Below are 21,889 nucleotides of genomic sequence, written 5' to 3' on the forward strand. Positions count from 1 at the left end.
CAGCCACACTGATGAAAACATCCCTATATGGCAGATGCCTAAAAAAATAAAAATAATAAAAAAATCAAGCCGACTGGCTCTCAAATCTGTCACAAACACATTCAGAATATTTCTAGTTAAATACAGTGCATAATTAACAGCCATCTTAGAAATATTGAACCTTTATTTGCCCATTTATTTCAGTCCACGCTTACCCTCACTTTTCTCAGTACACTAGATGGATCACAAAACAGATTTCTCCACAAACAGTTCAGCCAAGAAGAATCTTTTTGGGCTGGTCATCCACTTTGGAGCTGTATTGTACAATACAGTTGTAAGCAAATTCTGAATTCAAAGCATGGGGTTTTGATACTTGAAAACCACACTAATGTTGTATACAGAAGCTGCCGTTCAGCAGTATTGCCTTTTCAAATATTTTCAATTGCAAACTCATCTATTTTCACAATCAGAACATTTTTGTCTGAAACGTTTATTTTAGCTTTCTGAACACTCTAAAGCAACTGTGCTTTTGATGTTGCAGAAGTGTCCAGACAGGATTAACAAAAATTAAAATGTTCTTAATTACAAATTTGATTTCTGTAAGAGCTTGAGAAAGAAAATAGAACAGAAAAGCATGACATACACACATTGTGAAGAACCCCCAACTTTTTTCATGCAATGGCAGGCAAGATGTAAAAAGCCACCCAAATTCACACATTTTTACACCGAATCATCAGAAAAGTACTCTGTAGTAAATCTGTACATCCAAATACATTTGGGATCTACACCTAAGTTACATTATTTAATGTTATATACACTTATTACCCCTTGTATAATGTCTAAAGGAAAATCTTCATTCAAACCCAAACAAAAAAAATGCAAGACTAACTTGGAAAAAAGGAGAATCACTTTAGACATTCAGTTAAAATGTTGTTTTTGTTTTAATCTAGACCTCAAATGTTTATTAAAAAACAAACAATCCTCTTCATTTAACATTTTGCTTTCTAACTGTACAGTAAATTGCATTGCAGAGCACACATCCCATCTTCAGACTGTATTTTCTTTGGATGGATTTAAGATGTAGCTGGATATTACTTTAAAGATAAATAAAGGGAAGTTGGTCCAACTAGAACAATAGCCGATATATTACATGCATATGGGTTTTTTTATATATTTTTAAATTATTTTTTAAACAAATGAGTGTAGGGTATAGTTGGTATCGCAAATAAACCAAAAAGCACCTGGAGTCAAAATATAAAACATACCTCCTATCCTGGCAATGGCAGTAAAAATCAGAAGAGTAATCTTTCTGGAACTGCATTTTTACATAATTTAGAAATGTTAAGTACCAGGAAGACTACTAATCAAGTAGTTTTAGCAGCCAAGTTTCCCTCTTTTATTGAATGGAACAAATGCTTTAAATAAACCGTTTGTCCTCTTCACTGAAGAGAGCTAGTCTATTCATCTTTAATGAGCTAGGTTTTTTGTTTTTTGTCGTTTGGTTTTTTTTTTTGGGAAGATTAGCCACGTACTGTAGTAATGCCTACTGCATATAATCCAAGCATTTGCTGTGAACAGTTGGAGAAAGCAGTCAGTAAGAACCTAGGATCAATGAAATAGATGTTACTTTAAGCCATCCACAAAATGGAGACCCATATAGTGCCCAGTGTTAAAACCCAAATCTCTTCTCGCGCTTTTTGTTGTGCAAGTTTGTCCCCATGAAAACAGGAACTGATCCATAGTTCAATTTTCTTATTTCCTTAGTCAATTTTCACATTAGTGTAGATTTTACGAACAAAGGCACTTGTTCCCATGTAACCAATGGCTCCTGCAAAATAAACCAAAAACATTCAATATGTTAGAGATCTGATCATTAAAATAAGACAGCAATATAAAACACGCACATTTAGACAGAGAAAGTCACATAAAGCAAGCACTCTGCACACAGAAAATTATTTACGTGCAATACTTGTTCTCAAACTCTAATTATCCATGCTCCCAGTGAATGTCTGGCAAGAACTGCCCTAGTCTAGCAATCTAAATCCATTAAGCCATCTTACCAAGAGGCCATGCTCACTTGGCCTCGATAAATATAGCAGCCCTCCTACTGCTGCCAATAACCAGGTCCCTTTTTCTGAACAGAGGGCAAAAAACATACAATCGCCCACTCTGCAGGGAAGGTGGATGGGAGGGTGGGTTTTTATTATAAGTTACATGCCTTCTGGATGAGTGTTTTATTGGCAGATGGCTTTTTCCTTCCCACAAGGCACAAATAATAATAGATCCCCATCCCAGGACTCTTAAAGTCCAAGGAGGTCTGTACAAAGAGATTAAACTAGTAGCAGTTAGTAGTTAAAGGAAATTGCAACCTGTGGTTTTCAAATTAGTAAGAGTCATGAGCAGAGTTTGCATCGTCACAGCAGTAATAAAAGAACAGGTCACTGGGTTTTTGATAGGGCCAACAGTTTATGCTAAACCCAAAATACTGCAGGCCTAAAGACAACTAGAAAAAACAAAAGAAATGCACTGGACCAAGACCTCTCCTCAGAAAGAGATTCAGCAGCCTACCTGGTCAAACCTAGAACCTCAGGTTTGCCAGGCTCAGTAAATATTTTTGTCTTGCAATATCTGCAGGGAGTATCTTCATCTCTTGCAAGCAAAATCAGAGTAAATCAGCCTTGTGGAAGTCAGTTGGGCTAATTCTCAGCTTAGAAGTGAAGTTGAAAATCAGGCAAGAATTAGAGACAACTGCTGTCAGATTGCCAGAATAACACATATTCTTATCATAAAATATGGTAAGAAAAGGAGAGAGATGTCAGGGCCTGTAACTCACTACGGAGAAGAGAATTCCTAACATCAAATGTCTGGATGCTCAGTAAAGAATGGACTCTTTTGAAAAGATATTTTTGCTTCCATGAAACAACAACATTTTTGGTGATTTGGGATGCAGCAGACCTGCACAAGATGTGTTAAATACAAAAGGCTAACCAACACTAAAAGTTTTCTGACAAAACTTCATTTTCCAATAAAAATATAACGTTTTTTTGACTTTAGAAATTAAAGCTGTACAGATCTGCAGGTAGCACGGCTGACCACAGCAGTTATTCAGGACCTGGAGAGTTCTTTAAATCCTGGGGACTGATTGGATAATTCATGAGGTCAGCCATTAAACTCTCACAAAAGTTGGGGTTTTAGACCCCCAAAAGCCCAACATTCATATCTAATCAGGAAATCTGCACAAGGCAAATCTGATGCATCATTCCAATGCTATCGGAGTGTTAGAGAGCCTGTGGAGTCAGTCTCTGTGCTGTACAGCATTTCAAGCTGTATAAATATCATGAAAACCATTCCACTAACCAGCAAATGAGAGAACTGTATTACTAACTTGGACAAAGTAGAGTTCAAGTAAAACAACTACAGCACACACAAGATCACGTTGCTGTTTGCAAGCGTTAAGTGTGCTGAGGATGCAGCATAGGGAAGGTCTGGCAGTTCAATGAGAGACCAGTACAGCATTCAGACAGACCCAGGCACAGGCTGTGCAGAGGAGGTGACATGAGCTTGGAGTCAGACAGGAGCACATACAGTTTCTCCTGTAGCCTGTCAAGAAACTCATCTTCTGTCTTATGCAGTAAATGGACAAAAATAATGGCACTGGACTACTGTTTTAAGACTCATCATGTTTTGCCTGTTAAAGCAGACACTGCCAACAGATCCAATGCTCATTTTAGTTGCTAAACTCAGATATATTCCAGAACTTTTCTTTGATTGTTTCTCTGGTGATGTGATGTCAGATGCCACAAAGATCTGAGAGAACAAAGCATTAATTGTGTTTCATTTGGGATCTAGAGAATAGATGCATGAGATGGAAGTGAGGGGGAGGAACAGAGAGTACCACAAGCTTTCAACCCCATAAACCTATTTGGAATCACAGGAGCCTTATCCATGAAGGCTACTACTAGCCAACACCCGAAGCAGTGGTTTGAGCCTCAAGGCTACTTCACAGGCATTAAATAAAACATGGAGTGGGGAGGGAGAAACCCTAGGCAACAATCACTAGAGAACGTCCCCCTGAAACAAATGCAGGACAGTTGACTCATTTGAATAAAAACATCCACAGTAAAGGCAATGATTTTATTTATCTATTAAACACCTCACCAGATGATATTTAAAACCTGGTTATGGTCTATACAGCTTTACTAGAAATAGACTGCAAGTGTATTTCAGTAGAACAACGAACTTTTAAATAAAGAGAAAAATCCAAATAGTGAGGAAGAGCAACCATAAAACAGAAAGAGATTAATTCCCATCTATTACTTCAAACCAATTAACATTTACTACAGTTGTGACTTTGTAAGCACAGAATTTTTTTTAAAAGCCCTCAATCATACTTACAGTATCTATCTGGATGCTGAAGTGTGGTATTGCAAGAGGCCTTTCTGTAGCATCTAGCTCCTAAGCCATCTACTGAATTAGGGAGTAAGTTTTATTCTTTTCTGTCGCTAAGAGGGAAACACAAGGAGCTCAAAAGGTTTGGAAGTTCTCATGGGCTCCCTACTGTCCCATCCCAGAACTGAGATGCTCTGCAGAGGGCAGCAGACTTTGTGGATCAAAGCATCCCACTACATGTGGGATTTGAATTCACTAGGCATTGTCAGGGGCACTAAAACCAGAGTTGGATGATACAAGCCTACACAGAGTTTCCCTGTGGCTGTTTTGGACCCTAACTAGTTTGTCACACATCCAACTGTGTGATACTGAACACGCCTATTTGCATGAGCCTCCAAAGCACAGCTCTACACAATTTTTGCAGGAGATGTACAGTCAGTAGCACACACGCTGCACAATTCTTTGACACAAATGTCTTTGTTAGACCTCAATGGCAAGTTCCCTAGACAAAGGCTTTCTGACAGGGATTTTTTTTTTTCCCTCCACATGCTGAAAATGGGAGTTCTCAGTAAAAAGGAATCTCACAGCTTCTCTTCCAACACTTGAAAAGACAAAAAGAAATCTTAATAGAGTTGTGGAAATAAAGTGTAATGTGTCACAAGTATTTTCTGATTTTGAACAAATGTGGATATTACTCTAATATTCCACAAAGTAACGGCCCACCAATGTAAGAAACATTTGACAATCTTCCTTTGCCATGTTTTAAAAACCATTTTAATCACAGAAACTGGTGGGCAAGCCTGGCTTCTGCATTATAGACATTTTAATCAATACCAGCCTGAGCACTTTAAAAAGAAAAGATTAGAGCTGAAAAGTATAAGCCTATTAAAGAAAAAAAAAAAAAACCAAACGGCTGCAAGACTACCAGAACAGCAGGGAAGTCTTGTAATGTGCCAAGAACCCGATGAAGAAAGATTAGATTTTATGAGAGAAGGGGAACAGGTACTCGGCAGTTAAGAGATTATTTCTCTCCTCTTTTTATAAAGCATTGTGAAATTACCCACTCTCTTGGGGTATCAAGAAATGTACACCTTACAGAAAGTAAGTTCCTGTAAGACATCGTGTGTCTCAAATATCTAACCCAAAGAAATCCTTCCACTAGAGTCTATAGGACTATTCATTCACTACTACAAAGGAAAGTATTAAATAAGGATCACAAATAAAAAGGAAATAGCATCATAGGAAAAGTGCAAAAGAACCAAGTAGCACTTTCTGAAAGTCATACAGCGAAGGATAAAAATAAAGCTCACAGGTGAACAAGTATATCTGACCTTATCGATGACCTCCATGCCAAGAACTGTTTTTTTTCTAAACATCTGTCAAAACAGTATCTTAAAAAGAAATTAAATCCAGCTGCACACAGGAGCACTCTGCACTCTCCTCGCCTGTGAATATTCCAATACCTATTTCTCAAATGCTATCCTGAAGTATCAGTCCTTTCTTTTCTGGTTACCCTCGTATATACATGCCACAAGATACAGATGGTAGTGTCACCAGTATGGCAATACCATCGACGCCTCAATGGGTGTTCCTAGCTCCTTGTCTTGGAGCAACAGTAAAAACTCCAAAACAAAATGCTAGCAAGGACTCAACTTGATTTAGAATTTATTTTGCAGAATTTCTTGCCAAATGTTGAGTCTTTCAAGCTTGAACTGAGGGTGAAATTCTCTGCACAGTACATAAATTATATTCCTATCAGAAGACAGATCAGAAATCTCCTATATTAGGTAGGTACCAAATATAAGCAGAGAACTCGAAGATTCTTTTTAAAGATTGTAAGCTTTTTTGAGCACATCTTGCAGACATACCAAAACCACAGAGCTGAAATCAGAAAACATGACAGTCTGAAAAATTCATAGAGAAAACTGTCAATTTATTTTAAACTTACCACACATTATTCCCAAAGCTGTGCTAAATACTGCCATATAACCAAAGTAAAATGATGTTTGAAACAAGCCATACATCCTGAAAAAGAAAGATAGGAATTTATGCTAGGTATTTCCCCCAGTTCTTCTCAATGAATTTATTTGGCAATACGGTAATCTGATATTCAAGCAAGAAAACTACCACTTACTTTGTCTTGAAAAAGTAGTAGTAAAAGGAGTACATGTAAACATAAATTGCAGTTGATGCCGCAGAAAGAAAGCTTGTCCATTGCCTGAAAGTAAACACGCACGTACATCATGTATCTAATCAAAAGGCTTCCCAAGAAGATGCACAATGTGCTAAAATCTTACCCTGAAAATAAAGTGTACTGTTTCCACAGGCTTATTTAACAAAATCTGCATGTTGTCTGCTTTAAGTGACAAAAGCTTCTAAGCCAACAGCTATCACTGATACCAAGTGATGATCCTTCTTCATATTCCTGTGCCCCTTGACATATGTTTTTCTAATACACACATACATACCTTTATACACAGATGCACATACACACAGAAAGCTCCTGTACAGAAAAGGATCCAATAATTGCTTTTATTCCCTACAGCTAAAATCTGGACAGCGGACACTTTGAAAAGACCCATCCAGACTGAAGAACTTTACTTTTCTATAAAACTCTCACAGTCTGGTAAACTACGCAAATAATGCAATACTTACCACCTGTAATCCTCTGCATTTAGCAGGAAATACGTACAAACGATAGTCACACAAACTGTCACAATGCAGAGAATAACCAGAACCAACATCATAAAGCCATAAACATAGTAGATCTTGTAAGCCCAGAATGAAGTAAAAATGAAATACCTGAAGAGAGTAAACAAAATATGCAGATGATATTGTAATTGAACTTAAATTATTGTACTTTTTAATCAAATTAGCAAACAGCTGACACACTCACATTTCAATAAAAATTGATCCAAAAGGGAGGATTCCACCTAGGCAAACAATAACAGCTGGTTCCATGAACCTGAAAGATATTATGATTAGTTTAGAGAAAATTTTGATCTTTCATTTAAAAATGTATTAAGACATATAACCAGATAATTAATATAGCAGAGAGAATTATTTAAAAGGTATGCTAACAAGAACAATTCTGTCTCATACTAGCATATTAGAAAGAAGATTCCCCCAAAGATGACACATGTAAGGACAGAACAAGTTGTTATTCTTGGGGAAAGCTGAAACAAAACATGTCTCATGCCTATCACCTACAGGCATTAGGTTAGGCACCTAACCAGCCTTAAAGGCTACAGAAAGAATCTCTGTTGCCCAAAAAGGGCTTAAGCAATCAAGCCCTGTAACATTTACTAGCCTTGAATGAAGGCAGTGAAAACTCAAAGCTGTTGGCAGCTACAAATACAGCAATAAGCACAAGGAAAGTTTTGCAGGGTAATGTTTATTTTTAATGCTATACTGAGTCATGAGCCTATGATCAAAAATGAACACTCAGCTATCTGTAGACAATACTGTTGCTTACTAAAGGTGACCTCTGTGTAGTACTTGCAATGATGCTGAACCTAGCTAGTAACCAGTGATTTAATTTGCAGCTCCTTTTATTATTTATAGGGAGACATGTCTAAGTTGACGGTGTGCAATTTCATCATCTCCAAGAGTATCTTATTTCTCTTCATCTGTCACACTGATCCAGAAGAATCCATCAGATTCCCAAGATACAGGTCACAATATAAATCAAATCCTAGCATATGAGCTGCGCAATCCACCACTAACAAGAGACTAAGTGTGCTGCACTTCCTGGATACGAGGGTGTACACGTTTCAGTGCCCCCTTCACTTTGTCTGTTCCATTCCTCTGAGCAGGAAAGCAAGAAAAATCTATTAAAAAATCCTCTGAGGATATTTTCATTTCCATAGCTTGCTGCTTCCAGCTCAGAATTAAATTAACAGGAAAAAGTGACTGCATTCATGTTTTTCCAAAAACCCAAGTCTACTTTGTGAGACTAGGAACCCACCCCTTTATATTCACTTCAAAAACAATAAAGGCTTATTTGTAATTCAGACTGTATACCTGGAATATTTTGGGCTCTGTGCCATCAACAAAAGTGCAGAATTGGGAACAGCATTCCAAACTTCTCCCCACCACCCTGCAAATGTCTCAGCTTGTACATGGAGACCATTAAAAAGAACAGTTCTGCCTCCAAGGCACATTCAATCCTAAATCTGCACAAGGCATTAACTAAAATGGAAAAGTTCAGTTTCAAGATACCCTTAACAAGAACTGGGTTAGGACCATCCTTTTTATATAAGAGACTGAAGAGCATTTCAGGCCAAATGTGAAGCAGTAATCCAGGACTGTAAAATATGCTACAACTATTAACCATTAACTGCACTTGGTGGTTTTATTCAACAGAAATATCATATTAAGGAATTGTCAGCAGAGATGTTCTAGACACAACTCAATTCAAATAAAAAAAGTTCTTCTAGAAAAACTTTCAATGATCACATCTGAAAAGTCATTTGAAATGTGTGGAAGCTAATACATCTAGTTAACATGCATCCTTTTCTTTACCATTTTTTCTCTGGTATGGGACGAGGCACTGCATTGACACGACATGGAAAATTAGGCTGTCCTGACAGATTTCGGCCAAGAATTGTACCAACGAGGTTCAATGGGAGAATGACAAAGAAACAAATACAGCACACTGCCACCTGTAAGAAAAAACAAACAAACAAACAAAAACTCCAGGTATAAGATGACAAAAGAAGAAAACCAACCCACTCTGTATATGCTAGTCCTCAGTAGTTATTGCTGTAGAATCATACTCCAAGTTATGAAGCATTAGTCAATATACATCTATTTTATCAAATTGAAGTATTTATTTCCTAAGAAATATTATTAAGTATATTTTCTGGCATCAATTGAGAGAACAGAACCATTACAGATTTTTTTACTGTTTTCATCTAATCACTATACTCAATACATTGCAATGGAATGAAATGAAATGGAAATCTTCTTGGTACTTCATCACAGAAAATTCTGTCAGCTTCTCAAACTTTTGCAGAGTATGCTATCCCTGGGAGTTAACATCTAGCAGGCAGCCAGTTGCATACCAAACTACAACTGCTGGGTGCAAAATTTTTAATGCAAGCCAAAAAAGAAACCCGGACAAGAATTGCAAAGCCATGTCAAAATGCTACCAATCCAAATTTTGGGTTCAATCTTCTCCGCTATCCACCAACCAGGTAATTAAGAACACAGACTGCCAAAGACACAACTAACCACTGGTATGCGTAGGTACACAATTTAGAAGCCCAACGGCGCTACTTACAGATTAGGTTCCTGCACAATGCAGCAAAGTCAAGGCAACGTTACGGCTCTTTCCAATGGAACAGTCTCCCTAAAATTTTACCATGAAGCATCTTTTTTCCAGTATGTATATGCAGCTCTATTTTTGCTATTCCTTGAAGGCAACATATTTTTATCTTCCAATATGGGAAAATTTAAAGTGTTTAGCAAGACATTCTCTACCCATAACTCTTCAGCACAAAATGAATTAGCATTAGACAGTTTGATAACTTTTTGATACTGATAGAGACAGAACAGTTGCCTGTAATGCAATAACCATAGTTCTGAATACCGACTGTGTGACCTCTATGCAAACATATGAAAATACTGCCTTTTAAAAGCAGTCTTGCCTGAGACTCTGTGTACATCCTGGTGCCTCCTGAGCAAAGAAACTATATTGTTCCTTCACTCCATCAGGACGCAAAGTCTGTGGCAGCAGATTAATCCAAAACAATGGATAAAGGACCAAGCCTCAGAGCCTCACATCAACTCATTTAAGAAGCAGTTACTCCAGGATAAATAAAGGCTCTTCACCTGTGTTATATCTGCAGAAATCTACTGCAAGCAGCTGAAAAGCAAGAACTGCTAGGCTTCATGGGATGAGGAGCTGAACTACACTGGCTCAACACAAAGGCAGTGTTAAGTCAATCATACTAGGTTAAGGCAACATCTACAAAAGTCAGTGGGTTATCCCTCTAAAACTGACTTGTATATCTTTACTAGCCTAGGCCAGATGTGAATGGAAAACATTGCCTTGTGTTGGATGGAGCAAGCCTTCAAGTTTCACAAGAAGGGGTACACCAAACAGGTGGTCAACAAGCAGAAGCATTGTCCAGCCTGCTCTGTATATCTTTGAGGAGAGGTTATTGAAGAATTACAATCATGAGCCACTAAAATACAAAGCTTCAGTGGTAAATATGGAAAAGCTAATTAGTAATTACACTTGCCTGTAATACAGCAGATTTTACATAATTAATGCATCTTTATTATCTCCTATTCTTCCATTACAAGAAAAAACAGAGGTAAGCAAGCATAGTGTCCTAGGTAGGACACCAAGGTTGCCTAAGAATAAATTACAGAAGTATACAGCTAACTCACTTAATGGGTGCAGGTTCTCCCCTTAAAAACTGCTCAGTCCAAAAGAATAAGCAGAGCAGAATTTTCAGAGAAAAATGTCAAAATGTGTTGGAAACATCAAAGAACATCATCTTGAGTGCTACCTTTAATAAAATCCTCACCAAAAAGTCCCAGCTCGTTTGAGGTGCAGTGACTAGAAGAGAAGTTCAAAAATTAAAGCCTGGATAGGATCCAAAAAATTTATGAGTTGACCATACTGAAACCATTTCCATTTGCAAGAGCAGCTTGCTCTGCTTTTTGCCTGGTAAGGACCGCCAGGTGTGTTGGGCAGCTCCTGTCCATGGTGTTCCATGGCACTCCTGCAGGTAGGTTTCAAACCTGCCTAAGGCAGAAAGCTCAGACACAGGCAGCATGAAAAGGTATCTGTACTGTTCATCCAGCCACAACTGTCTTTTATAGGGCAGTTATCAAGATGTCTGTAGCTTCCTTTCTTGATCTCGGAAATTACCGCTGACTGTGGTGGTAGCGATAGAAAGTGAATCCACTGCTTTACTGCAGAAAGAAACTGTCCAGGAGCAGCACTGGGTTCCAAGCTCACCTGGAACAAAACTTAGTAGCTTCTAATTGTCCATCTCACAAAACACATCTGCCACAGGGAATTCACATGGAAAGACTATAACCTTGGAAAAGGAACCAAGCAAGGAACATCCAGGCCAATTACTGACTAGCTGGCAAACTCCTAGATGAAAAAAGGCAGTCAAGTAGCATCGCATTCTAGTGACACCAACTGCAGAGCTGAATGGCTTCAAATCAGATGAGCAAGGAGAAGGTCCAACTTGTTCCAGCAGGGCTTGGCTGTTGTGCTGTCCAGGAGACAAACTCAGCAGCTTTGAAATCTAAAATGTTTATCTGCATAAAACAAGCTGAGACAGACCAAGGTTCCTTCAATAATGGCTTCAGTAACTACTGCCAACCTGTCCCCAGTACACTTGTAATTGGCATCTGCCAGAAAATCTGAGTGCTTGTGGTTTCATTACCAGATCAGTCAAACCACGACTGATGATGATGTAACATCTTCCATTCTATTAACCATTTGGCTGAAAAATGAACTGATTTCAGACAGAACAGCTAGCATCTTCAGTATAACATCTTCCATTTTATTAACCATTTGGCTAAAAAATGAACTGATGATTCACGAAAATGATTTCAGACAGAACAGCTAGCATCTTCAGTGAAATCCAGTAAGCAGCATTAGGTAAAGTCAACGTTTTGTTAAACAATTAACTGCCTGTCTTAACACTATGCTGTGTTCTGAGGACAGCTGGAACTGAAGTACGTTCTTTCCTTTTTGCTAGAGCCATTCAGGAGTCTAAATATTACCCGAGATGATTGTGCAGCGCAACAGAAGCCAACTAAGCAAGCAAGGATGGACCATGCTGCAGGCTCCGGAATGCCTCCCACTTCCACCTTCCTCTGTTCAGCTGTGCAAGCTGCTAAAGATATGAATGTTCTGTCTTGTGAGATAACCCCACCCTGGTGACAGCAACCTGCTGGTCTTAGTAGGTTGACCAACACAACTGGTACTGGTTAGAATCAGCACACACTGTGCTGACCTCAGTAGCATCTTCTTTCTTGCTTTCAACTCACTGTCTGACTGCAAGGTAGTCTACCTGCTCAGACTGATGCTTGCTGAGAATTACTTTCTTCATTCTTGGCAGTAATACTCTTCTCTGGGTGTGAGAGATGACTGGAGATACCTGGCTTTTCTAGCTTCTGCCTTTTCAGGCAGATCTGAGGTGAAGACACTGCCTCCCTCCCAAACTGCACAGGTAGTGCCTATTGCCACAGATAGCAACGGCTGTGATGACGCAGGCTGGGCAATGCCTAAATCTAGAGAATTTAAATCTACACTGAAGCAAACACCGAGCACTGGCATACACAAGTGTCTTAACTGGAAAAGAAACAAAGTGATGAGATTTCTGCCTCAAAGGCTTCAGAGAATGTGGTTACAAAGCAGCTCAGGCACTTACTGGCCTCTATTCCACCATCACAAATGGTAAGAGGAAATGAAGGCAGGATCAACGCACACACATGCTCTGCTCTCCCAACAGAGGTCCCTGGTAACATACTAAAAAAATCAAAACCCCACTAAAAGCTGTTGCATGACAGGCATAGATAAGAATGCTAAGTCTCCATCAGCCTTTTAAGAGTATTACTACTGTAACAGCAGCCAAGAGAAATTCAAAGAACAGTTTTAAGTACTACTTAAGAAAATACAAATCATGCAAACAGGCAAATTTACTACATCTACAAACCTAGTTTTCCATCAAGCAAACAAGCACATGTTCTCCATAATCCATATTACTGAAGACAAATTACATGAGTTTTTCTACCAGGACAGTATATTGAAACATAGGTATTTCATTTGGGCTGTTGCATTTTTGTTGCACAAAATATCTTATTTATACATGAGCATCCGATTTAGTTTGCAGGTTTTAATTGCCGTAGAAGACACCGTTAACCTGACCTGCATTCTTTCTAACCCCTTTGTGTTTTGTTTTGATGGGGAAAGAATATTCTACTGCCCTTGACTGAATGTGCAGAATTCTGTTTTCCATATTTGAAAGGAAACATTGTCAAGAGGGATATAATTTATGTTCTAGTGACATGTGTTTCATATTTTCTGACAACGGTAGATTAAACTTCATTCAAAGGTGATAATTAAAATTTTTATGAGCATATCTAATATTAAAACAGCAACTGGCCAGCTATGGTGCCTTGACTGCCTAATGCACAAGGGAGAAAAGCAATAAAAATTAACTGTCAAAGCAGCAGTTTGATCTTTCCTGTGAGCTACCAAAACTGCAGTCTCAGTCATGAGACTCTCCTCCAATATAGAGGTTACTGAATCTCTACAGTGAAATAGTTTTCTGCACACCATCTGACCAAACATTATATAGAACAAGAAAAGAATAGAAGGCTTCAAAATAAAGTGTTATTAATTTTATTACAATGAAGTTGTTAACCTAGTGTGTTGTTCTGGGTAATGAAACTGTTGAAAATTTAGGTAGAAGCATTAAACTGTGACTATTTTCAGCAAAAAATGAGGTTTTTGACAAAGGGTTTCACAGTCACTTTGAGGTTCCACAGCAATTTGAGGAAGCACCCTGCTGAATGTACATAATTAGATTTTTTTCTATTTTTAGCCAGGTGTATTTCCCTATCTGGCTCAAGGCATGAAAATCTTTGGTGCTACCAGATCCTCCTTTTTCAGTGTCAGCCAATACTCCCATCAGCTCAAAGCTGTCAGAGATGGCTGCAGCCTGGATTAAGCTATCTATTGGAGGAAACATTTTTTCTAGTTTAAACAACTTATAAAAGATGCAAACACTAGGGTCTTGATCCCAAGAGAAATTCAGTGCACGTAACCTTATTTAATTAAATCATTAAAAATACATATTGGAAATGTTAGCCACACAGGAACCTACTACTCAAACAAAACAAAAATGGTACATCTTAAACAGTTTAATAGAAGCTGCATGGATTCTGCAGTCAGAATATTACATTAGTCATAGCAGCCTTAATGGAAATCTTTAAATTATGTATCACACACAGAACAATGTAAGCAGTCACAACTTATGAAATGCAAGAATTAAGATGGTCCCTTCAAATTCAATCATGCTGTACTCTGTAGAAATTATGCATTACTTAAGGAGCACTTCTGCATGGAACTACCCCCACACTCAAACGTTTATGGAGAGGTCACTTCACTTGCCATTACCTAAGATTCTTTTTAATTGTTCCATGCTCCATTTCTTGCATCTAATTCAAAGACAACAAAATATAAAAAGCATTGATAAATACACCAAAAAGACTGACAAAAGTCAACAGAAGGTAAGTCAAGGTGTACAACACCTTCAGAACTCCTCTATGTTAACCAATAACAGGATATAATACACAAAATATCCCAAAAAATCAAATCTGGGCTCCAAAAGAACAAAGAATGGAACAGTACCCACTGCGTTTCTATAAAGGTGAAGAGATGAGAGGAAAAAAAATAGACTTTTATATCTCCTTCATATGCTTAGGGAGTTGAAAGCTTTAAATCATTAAGTTTTAAAAAGCTCCCATATTTGAATAAAATCTGTCACATTATTGCATTTTGAAGGCAAGGGCAGCTGAAAGATATCCCAGGGAAGAGATGAAGCCTTTGTTCAGGCTCATGATGCGTTTCACTACAGAAGGTTTGTCACAGTATAGGTTAAGATGGCTTGCATGTATATCCAAAAGGGCTAAAGGCAGAGTCCCAAGACTGAAGAATGTTTTCAGAAAGAAGCTCTGGATCTTCCCAGACCCCACCCCATCTTCGAGGAGATCCCAGACATCGGGAATGAGTTATACCAGGTGAACAAAACTTTGAAGTTCAAAACAGACTGCAATGACAGTGAGGTGTATGAACGTTCTGAAGAGCCCAATCAATTTGAACATCTCAAGACAAAAGTGTAGTAGAGCAGATACCAGGTAGATCAAAAATGCAGCAACTGTGTGTTAGTTTGGATGTCTTGACTTTAACACCATCAGCAACCCTTGCCTGCATTCCACAGAAAAATCTGTCTGGAGGAAGGAATTAAGTCACAGAGAGGAGATTATCTATCAGTTCACTGGGAAGTGGCAATGCAAAACATGCAAAGCACAGGATGTCATCTTTAAGCACAGTCTCTTAGCAAACTTTTAGCTCAGAGATTTATTTCAGCAACCCAGTTTCTGCTTTTTCCAGATTTACAGTAGTCAAGAAGAGGTGGCAATTCTTGCCAGTAATTTAAATCAAGGAGGTCGGTCACCCTCAAGACATGCCAGGGTAAAGGAAGTAATTTCTGAGTTCTGGTACATTTAGATGGCGGAGGTTTTACTGCCCCAGGAAAGCAACAGCAACAAGTTTGCACTAGAGAATTCTGGAAGCTTCTCTGCCTTGAAAACAAAAGTGGAAAGACACAAAGGTATCTTATCTATAAAGCCAGAGGGCTTTCCAGGGACATCAACCTGAAGCATAACATGGTAATTTAAAACAATTTTCATTTCCTTGTACAAACCAGCTTCAACCTGAAGTCATCAGAGCGTTGCTTATTCTGATGAAGTTTCCGATTCATAACCTGCTCCTACTAAGAGTCTGCTAACTCCACTGAAGTTTTATTGCCACAGTCATAACGATTCAAACATGTTCATAAAACCTTGACATCATTAAAATCACTGTGTATAAATAGTCCTAACATCCTGATTAAGTGACCCCTGAAGATTTATATTCCCATTTGCTTTCGCATGTACTTACTTCCATGATCTTAAAATACAAATCAGTTGAACAGATTTACAAGACAAACTTCAACACAGGTGAGGCCCTTCCCTCAGCATTCCTGACCTCCAAATGGGAATACAAGTGAGAAATGTGATATCATAAATGCGTGCTCAGCAGTAAAACAGAGCCTCTTTGCACGTATCAAAGGTCAATGTTGTAAACTTTTCTGACAGTACAGTATATGGATACTAGCTTAGGAAAGACAAAACAATACAATATTCTTTGGGGCACTGACCAACTAATACAAACATAACCAGAGAGAATTTTAATCTCGTTTCTTGAAGAAGGAAACCAGAAAAGTTAATTCAACACTTTATAAACATGTTTAGCTTGATATTATATTTAGCGATTGTATAACAACAAATTAAATGTAGTAAGTTGGCATTTAGGCATGCATTGAAAATACTACTACTAAGGAGGTGACTAGAACCAGCAATGCATATGTAAAGTAAACTCCTCCAGCAGTGGAAAATCATTGAAAGCCTTTACCTGAAATTGAGAATTGTCTATCTTTTTATTACCATTTATGATTTTGACTACATTCATTCATTAATATGTTCTTCATAAGTACTTTCAGTCACATACTGAATTTGATTATATTCCAAATAATACAGTTTATAAGAAAGAGTTTGTGATACTAAGCTTACTTTTGTGGTGGATTTAAATTAAGAAAAAATCCATGGCTAACCAAACATCTCCGAATAGACTGAATAATTTAACATATCACAAAAACTGATATGCAAAGAAGGAAGCTATAAAAAAGGTTACATCCCAAAATTTGCTACAGATATTGAAAAGAAAACAAGTCTTCCTGTATTAAGGAGGTTTTTTTAAGTTAACAGTGATACTGCATAAAATTAGAAAAAGCAACTTTATGGTGCATATTTAAAAAAATTCTGCTCTCAAATAATACCCCTTGCAAGCTCAAACAGAAATTCTGCCAAAGTGCCAAGCGATTATTTCCTACATTGTATTCACAGGGTTATTTGAGGTTACCTGAAAGGGCCACGACAACAAACAAAATCCTGACAAAAGCCACAAGAAACAAGAAAAGTTATCATGATTAAATGAGAAAGTAATCCGAACAGCGTTGTTTTTCAAGTGACACAGTTAACACACAGACACAAGACCATAACTGGATACTAAATACCACTTCACAAAGTGAAAACACTGATTCATTTTCATAAAGCCAGACATCCTCAGGACTTTTCATCTTATACTGTTGGCTGATCTTTTAGTTTTATTTTTTCTGCTTGACTGCAATGATTTTCTTCTTGCCCAGAGAAGCTGTGGATGGCCCCTCCCTGGAAGTGTTTAAGGCCAGGCTGGATGAGGCTTTGAGCAACCTGATCTAGTGGAAGGTGTCCCTGCTCATGGCAGGGGGGTTGGAACTAGATGGTCCCTTCCGACCCAGACCGTTCTACGATTTGGAAGTAGCTTTCATTTGGAATCCTTTTATATTACATTTTAGCTTATAATCAGTTTGCATTGGCCATCCAGAAGAAAATTCAAGTTGCTAATTTCCCATGTTGTTATAACGCTAAGCTTGAATACAAAGCAAAAGTGTCATTTTAAGCAGAGAGAAGTCCGTTACTGGCATCCAGCAGCTGTTAGTTTTAATCACAACAGTAATTATACTTGAAGCATCTTAAAAATCTCACAGAATAAATTTCTAAATAGGAAGCTAAAGCTATGATTCACAATTGTATTTAGACTAAAAGGTAGTTTTCCTGTGTTTACAGTGGTGTTTAAATTATCTATTAGAATGACTCACCATGGTTCCAAAGGGTATAGCTCTTGAAGCATGATAATAGATGGCAATGAAGTTAATGAAGAAGGCAGTTCCACACACCATTGCTGGAATAAGGAAGGCTCCAATGAACATCTGCTTTATCCATCGCCTTCCTGTAAGAAGAGACATTCCAATGTGACTGGTGAGATAAATTTTTAAACAAAATACAGGGTAACAGCAAGCTCTCCAGTTTTTTAGGTGTTATACTTTTTAGAGAAGAAGTAGTCAGAAAGTAAGCAACAACATGCTACACCAATACAAGAACCAAGAGTCAACTAACGGTTTCATCTGACTCCTGACAACTCACAAGATGTAGCATGTTTAACAATTTATTAGGCCAGTTGAAAAGACAGGAAAAGGGATACAGCATGAGAATGGCCAAAGAAATTGAGGTATGAAATCTAAGTGTATATGTAAGATGCAGATTAGTAGAAAAAGGGATAGCAGAGCTGGCCCTGTGCAGAGCCTGCTCACACCCTGAGAGCACGTGAGAGCTCAGCACTGTTCCCAGGACAACTGAGCACTACAGCTGCTTTCAGGCAGCACTCGCTCCTGGTTGTCTTGACCCAACTGACTCCATACATTCAGGATGTTACATTAAGGAACTGGCTACCCCTGGAATAAAGTAAAATGCCACAGCATTCAACATACAGCAAAATTGAACTCCCTTATCTTCACCAGCAGAAAAGGTAGAAGAAAAGTAATCTCTAAACCCTAAGCATAAAGGGAACTGCAACAGCTGTTCACAGTATTGCCAAGTTCAGAGCTCCCTAATGAGCTCCAAAAAACCCTCTCGGGCAATACCTTAAGAATTGTCACTGACTGTATTCCCTTTACTTTCTGTGCTCTTATATACTATCTATACTTAAATTTAATACACCATAGATGCATGTGTAATATTTACTAAATGAAAAAGTCAGAAAACGAGCATATGATTTTGAAGAACACCACATGTATTTTCACTGTAGGCCAACATAATCAGCATTTTACAGATTGATACAAGTTTGATATCTAAAAAAAAAAAAGCCAATGTGGCTCAACTATAGAACATGAACGTCTTGGATCAACCTGAATTTACCTAGATCTGTTTTTCTACAAATTGCTCAGTTTGTACACAAGACACATGAAAAGAAACATCCAACCTCCAAACTCAGAGCAGATTAGAGTGCAGTTAAGACTGAATATTAACAAGCATGTCGTGATAAAAAGACACATATTTTCTTTTGCAGACTTAACAGAATTGTTTTTTCCAAAGCTCTGTAGAAGATAATAGATATTGATTACTCTTTTATTGCAGCACAGGGAATGGATGAAGCTAGTGGACTTCAAGGACGTAATTGGTCATAACTCAGAGGCGTAGCAGGGAGCACTTGAAGACAGCCTGTCCAAATCTGTTATGCCAGTTTTATTGGGTTTCTGCTCTCTACTGACTCTAACTTTGAATTTGCTAAGTATAAAGCAGAGCACATACTGAAAAGTAGAATAACCTTCTTTAAAAGATGCTAAAAACAGTTTTCCCCATCCAAAATTAATGGTTTAGTACAGACTGTGTACTCATCCTTTCCGTATTAGTAAACATAACCCGCTCAGTACCTATAGAGGAGGGCTCTGTAGAAGTCACCTGGAGAAGATGACACGAGCTGTTTAGCAGCATGTTTCAGAAGAGGGAGAGACTATTACACTCTGGATGTCATGAGTCAATTATATACAAGCGGATAACAAGCAATTCATAAGATACAATTGTTAACAATTCTTTCGCCCTTATTACTTTTAAATTAACCAGACTTCAGCTATCTTTAGTTAGAAAATGCAGGCAATACCGAATAAGAAGTAATATGAAAGTTAAATACACTCAAAAATATTTTATATTTATGAAGAATTTAATGGATTCTATCTGAATGACCTAACTCCATAAGGACGCTCCTGTATTGGTGAAAATCAGAAAATAATAAACTCTCCATTTACCAAAGTAATGAAAATGCTGAAAAATGAAAACAACAATTTACCTCCTTGTCTAGCATAAAGACTTCCTCCAAAATATCCATTTACTGGTGATGTTGCAGCGTAAACAAATATAGCTGTACTAAGCATTGATCCTCTCCTATAAGAAGTGATTTTTTGATAAATGAAATAGAAAAAAAAATTAAAAAAACAGTATTAGAGCAAAAGATTACAGTAAAATACGTCCACTTAGCAGAAGCAGTTATTTAACATTTTTAGGTAATGTAAAAATTTTTATGTGCTTAAATTGTAAAATCTGTGTAAGGAGGAGAACCACTTGCATCCAAAGCTTCTGGCCAAGTCTAATTCAATCTGGGAAAAAGAGTTCCAACATACTACATTCTTTTCTAACATGCTTTTATTTTCACTGGAGTGCAAAATCTCACCTCTGACCAAAATACTCTGACATTTTGATTTGTGTACCTTCTGTATAAAGAACTGAACTATCCGCATGACATACATTAGGTGTAAGATTTAACTACTGTAAATAAAAGATACTCTTTGCTTAATATAAAGGGCAATATTAACAAACACATATTAAGACTGTGAATGATGTTTCTGTCACTCTTCAGAAATTAACTTTTAAGATCGAAAGTGTTCATCATACAGAAAATTAGAAAAATCTGACTTCAAAACTATAAATACTATAATGAAGCCACAGATGTGCACGGAGTAGTCCAATCTGAAGAGGTTAGTCATTTTTAAATTATTGCCTCATTAAATGCTGCAGTACTCATTTGGGCCTAATTCTTCTGAAATTTTACAGGCAAATTAATAATTTTAAATCACAAAAGCCATCTCCAAATACATTTTTAAAAACTGTATCTATGAATAGCGAGATATAAATGTTATACATGAACAGAGACATTTCCTCATGTCCTTCTGCTACTTTTCAACAGCAAAAAGCAATAGAAGGTCTTCAGCCAGCTTGCTGTACTATCTTCAAATTAGTTGTTCTGAAAGATCCTAGATTTTTGGTGTTTGGGCTTTTGATGAACAACTACTGGATGCCTGCCCTACTCAAAGAAGTAATCTTTAGTACAAACAGCTTCCATGACTGGATGGATTGAACGAAGCAAATGTATCTGTAGGTCACATACACTAACAGAGCATTGTGCTAACATTTGTTTCTTAAAAAAAATAAGCAATACTTCCATTTTAGACAGTTACTTGTTAGACAGAAACCAATTTTAACAGTTGTCCTAACTTAAGCCAATTTAGAAACACAAGCAAAACCCCAGAAAACCACGCACAGTCTGAAGTGACCCATGTAAATCCAGGCTGCCTATAAAGTGACCAGCACATGTTAATCTAAAATTATCTCAAGATTTCTTATTCTTCAGCTTACTTATATTCCACGTACACAAACCAGTATTAATAAATTAATAGGTGACATGACCAAATCTCACTGAGAGAATTTTACTTGGCATCAGCTACATGATCCCCAAGAGTTTTAATAGACTTAAAGAACACTGACAGAAAATCATTGTTGTAATGCTGGACTACAGCCTTTTTCACTGACTTCACTGTTCTCCTAAACATAACAATTTTCTGCACCAGATTTGGTCAACTGTTCCGCTACACACCCAGAATTAAATTCACTTTGAAAGTGATACAGAATCATAGAATCATAGTGGTTGGAAAAGACCTTAAAGATCAGTGAGTCCAACCATTAACCCATCACTACCAATCCCATCTCTAAACCATGTCCCTAAGCACCTCATCTACCCGTCTTTTAAATACCGCCAGGGATGGTGACTCCACCACTGCCCTGGGCAGCCTGTTCCAATGTTTGACTACCCTTTCTGTGAAGAAATTTTTCCTAATATCTAACCTAAACCTCCCCTGGTGCAAGTTGTAGCCCTTTCCTTTCATTCTGTCACCCGTTACCTGGAAGAAGAGACCAACCCCCACCTCTCTACACCCTCCTTTCAGGTAGTTGTAGACAGTGATAAGGTCTCCCCTCAGCCTTCTCTTCTCCAGACTAAACAACTCCAGTT

The 21,889-nt window shown here is 37.8% G+C and overlaps 1 protein-coding gene across 1 annotated transcript in view; it reads right to left on the reverse strand.

Annotated features, from left to right (window-relative positions):
* Positions 1 to 453: 453 nt before the first annotated feature.
* Positions 454 to 21,889, reverse strand: part of TM9SF3 (transmembrane 9 superfamily member 3) — a gene marked incomplete at its 5' end in the record, with an annotated part of 28,165 nt that continues 6,729 nt past the window's right edge. The window contains 8 exons of the mRNA XM_010163039.1: positions 454 to 1,807; positions 6,317 to 6,393; positions 6,503 to 6,586; positions 7,024 to 7,170; positions 7,265 to 7,333; positions 8,893 to 9,032; positions 17,871 to 18,001; positions 19,895 to 19,989. Coding sequence (XP_010161341.1) covers positions 1,740 to 1,807; positions 6,317 to 6,393; positions 6,503 to 6,586; positions 7,024 to 7,170; positions 7,265 to 7,333; positions 8,893 to 9,032; positions 17,871 to 18,001; positions 19,895 to 19,989 — 811 coding nt within the window. The remainder of the gene's footprint in view (positions 1,808 to 6,316; positions 6,394 to 6,502; positions 6,587 to 7,023; positions 7,171 to 7,264; positions 7,334 to 8,892; positions 9,033 to 17,870; positions 18,002 to 19,894; positions 19,990 to 21,889) is intronic.

This window comes from Antrostomus carolinensis, unplaced genomic scaffold, assembly GCF_000700745.2.
Source record: "Antrostomus carolinensis isolate BGI_N321 unplaced genomic scaffold, ASM70074v2 scaffold11022, whole genome shotgun sequence".
Lineage (NCBI taxonomy): Eukaryota > Metazoa > Chordata > Aves > Caprimulgiformes > Caprimulgidae > Antrostomus > Antrostomus carolinensis.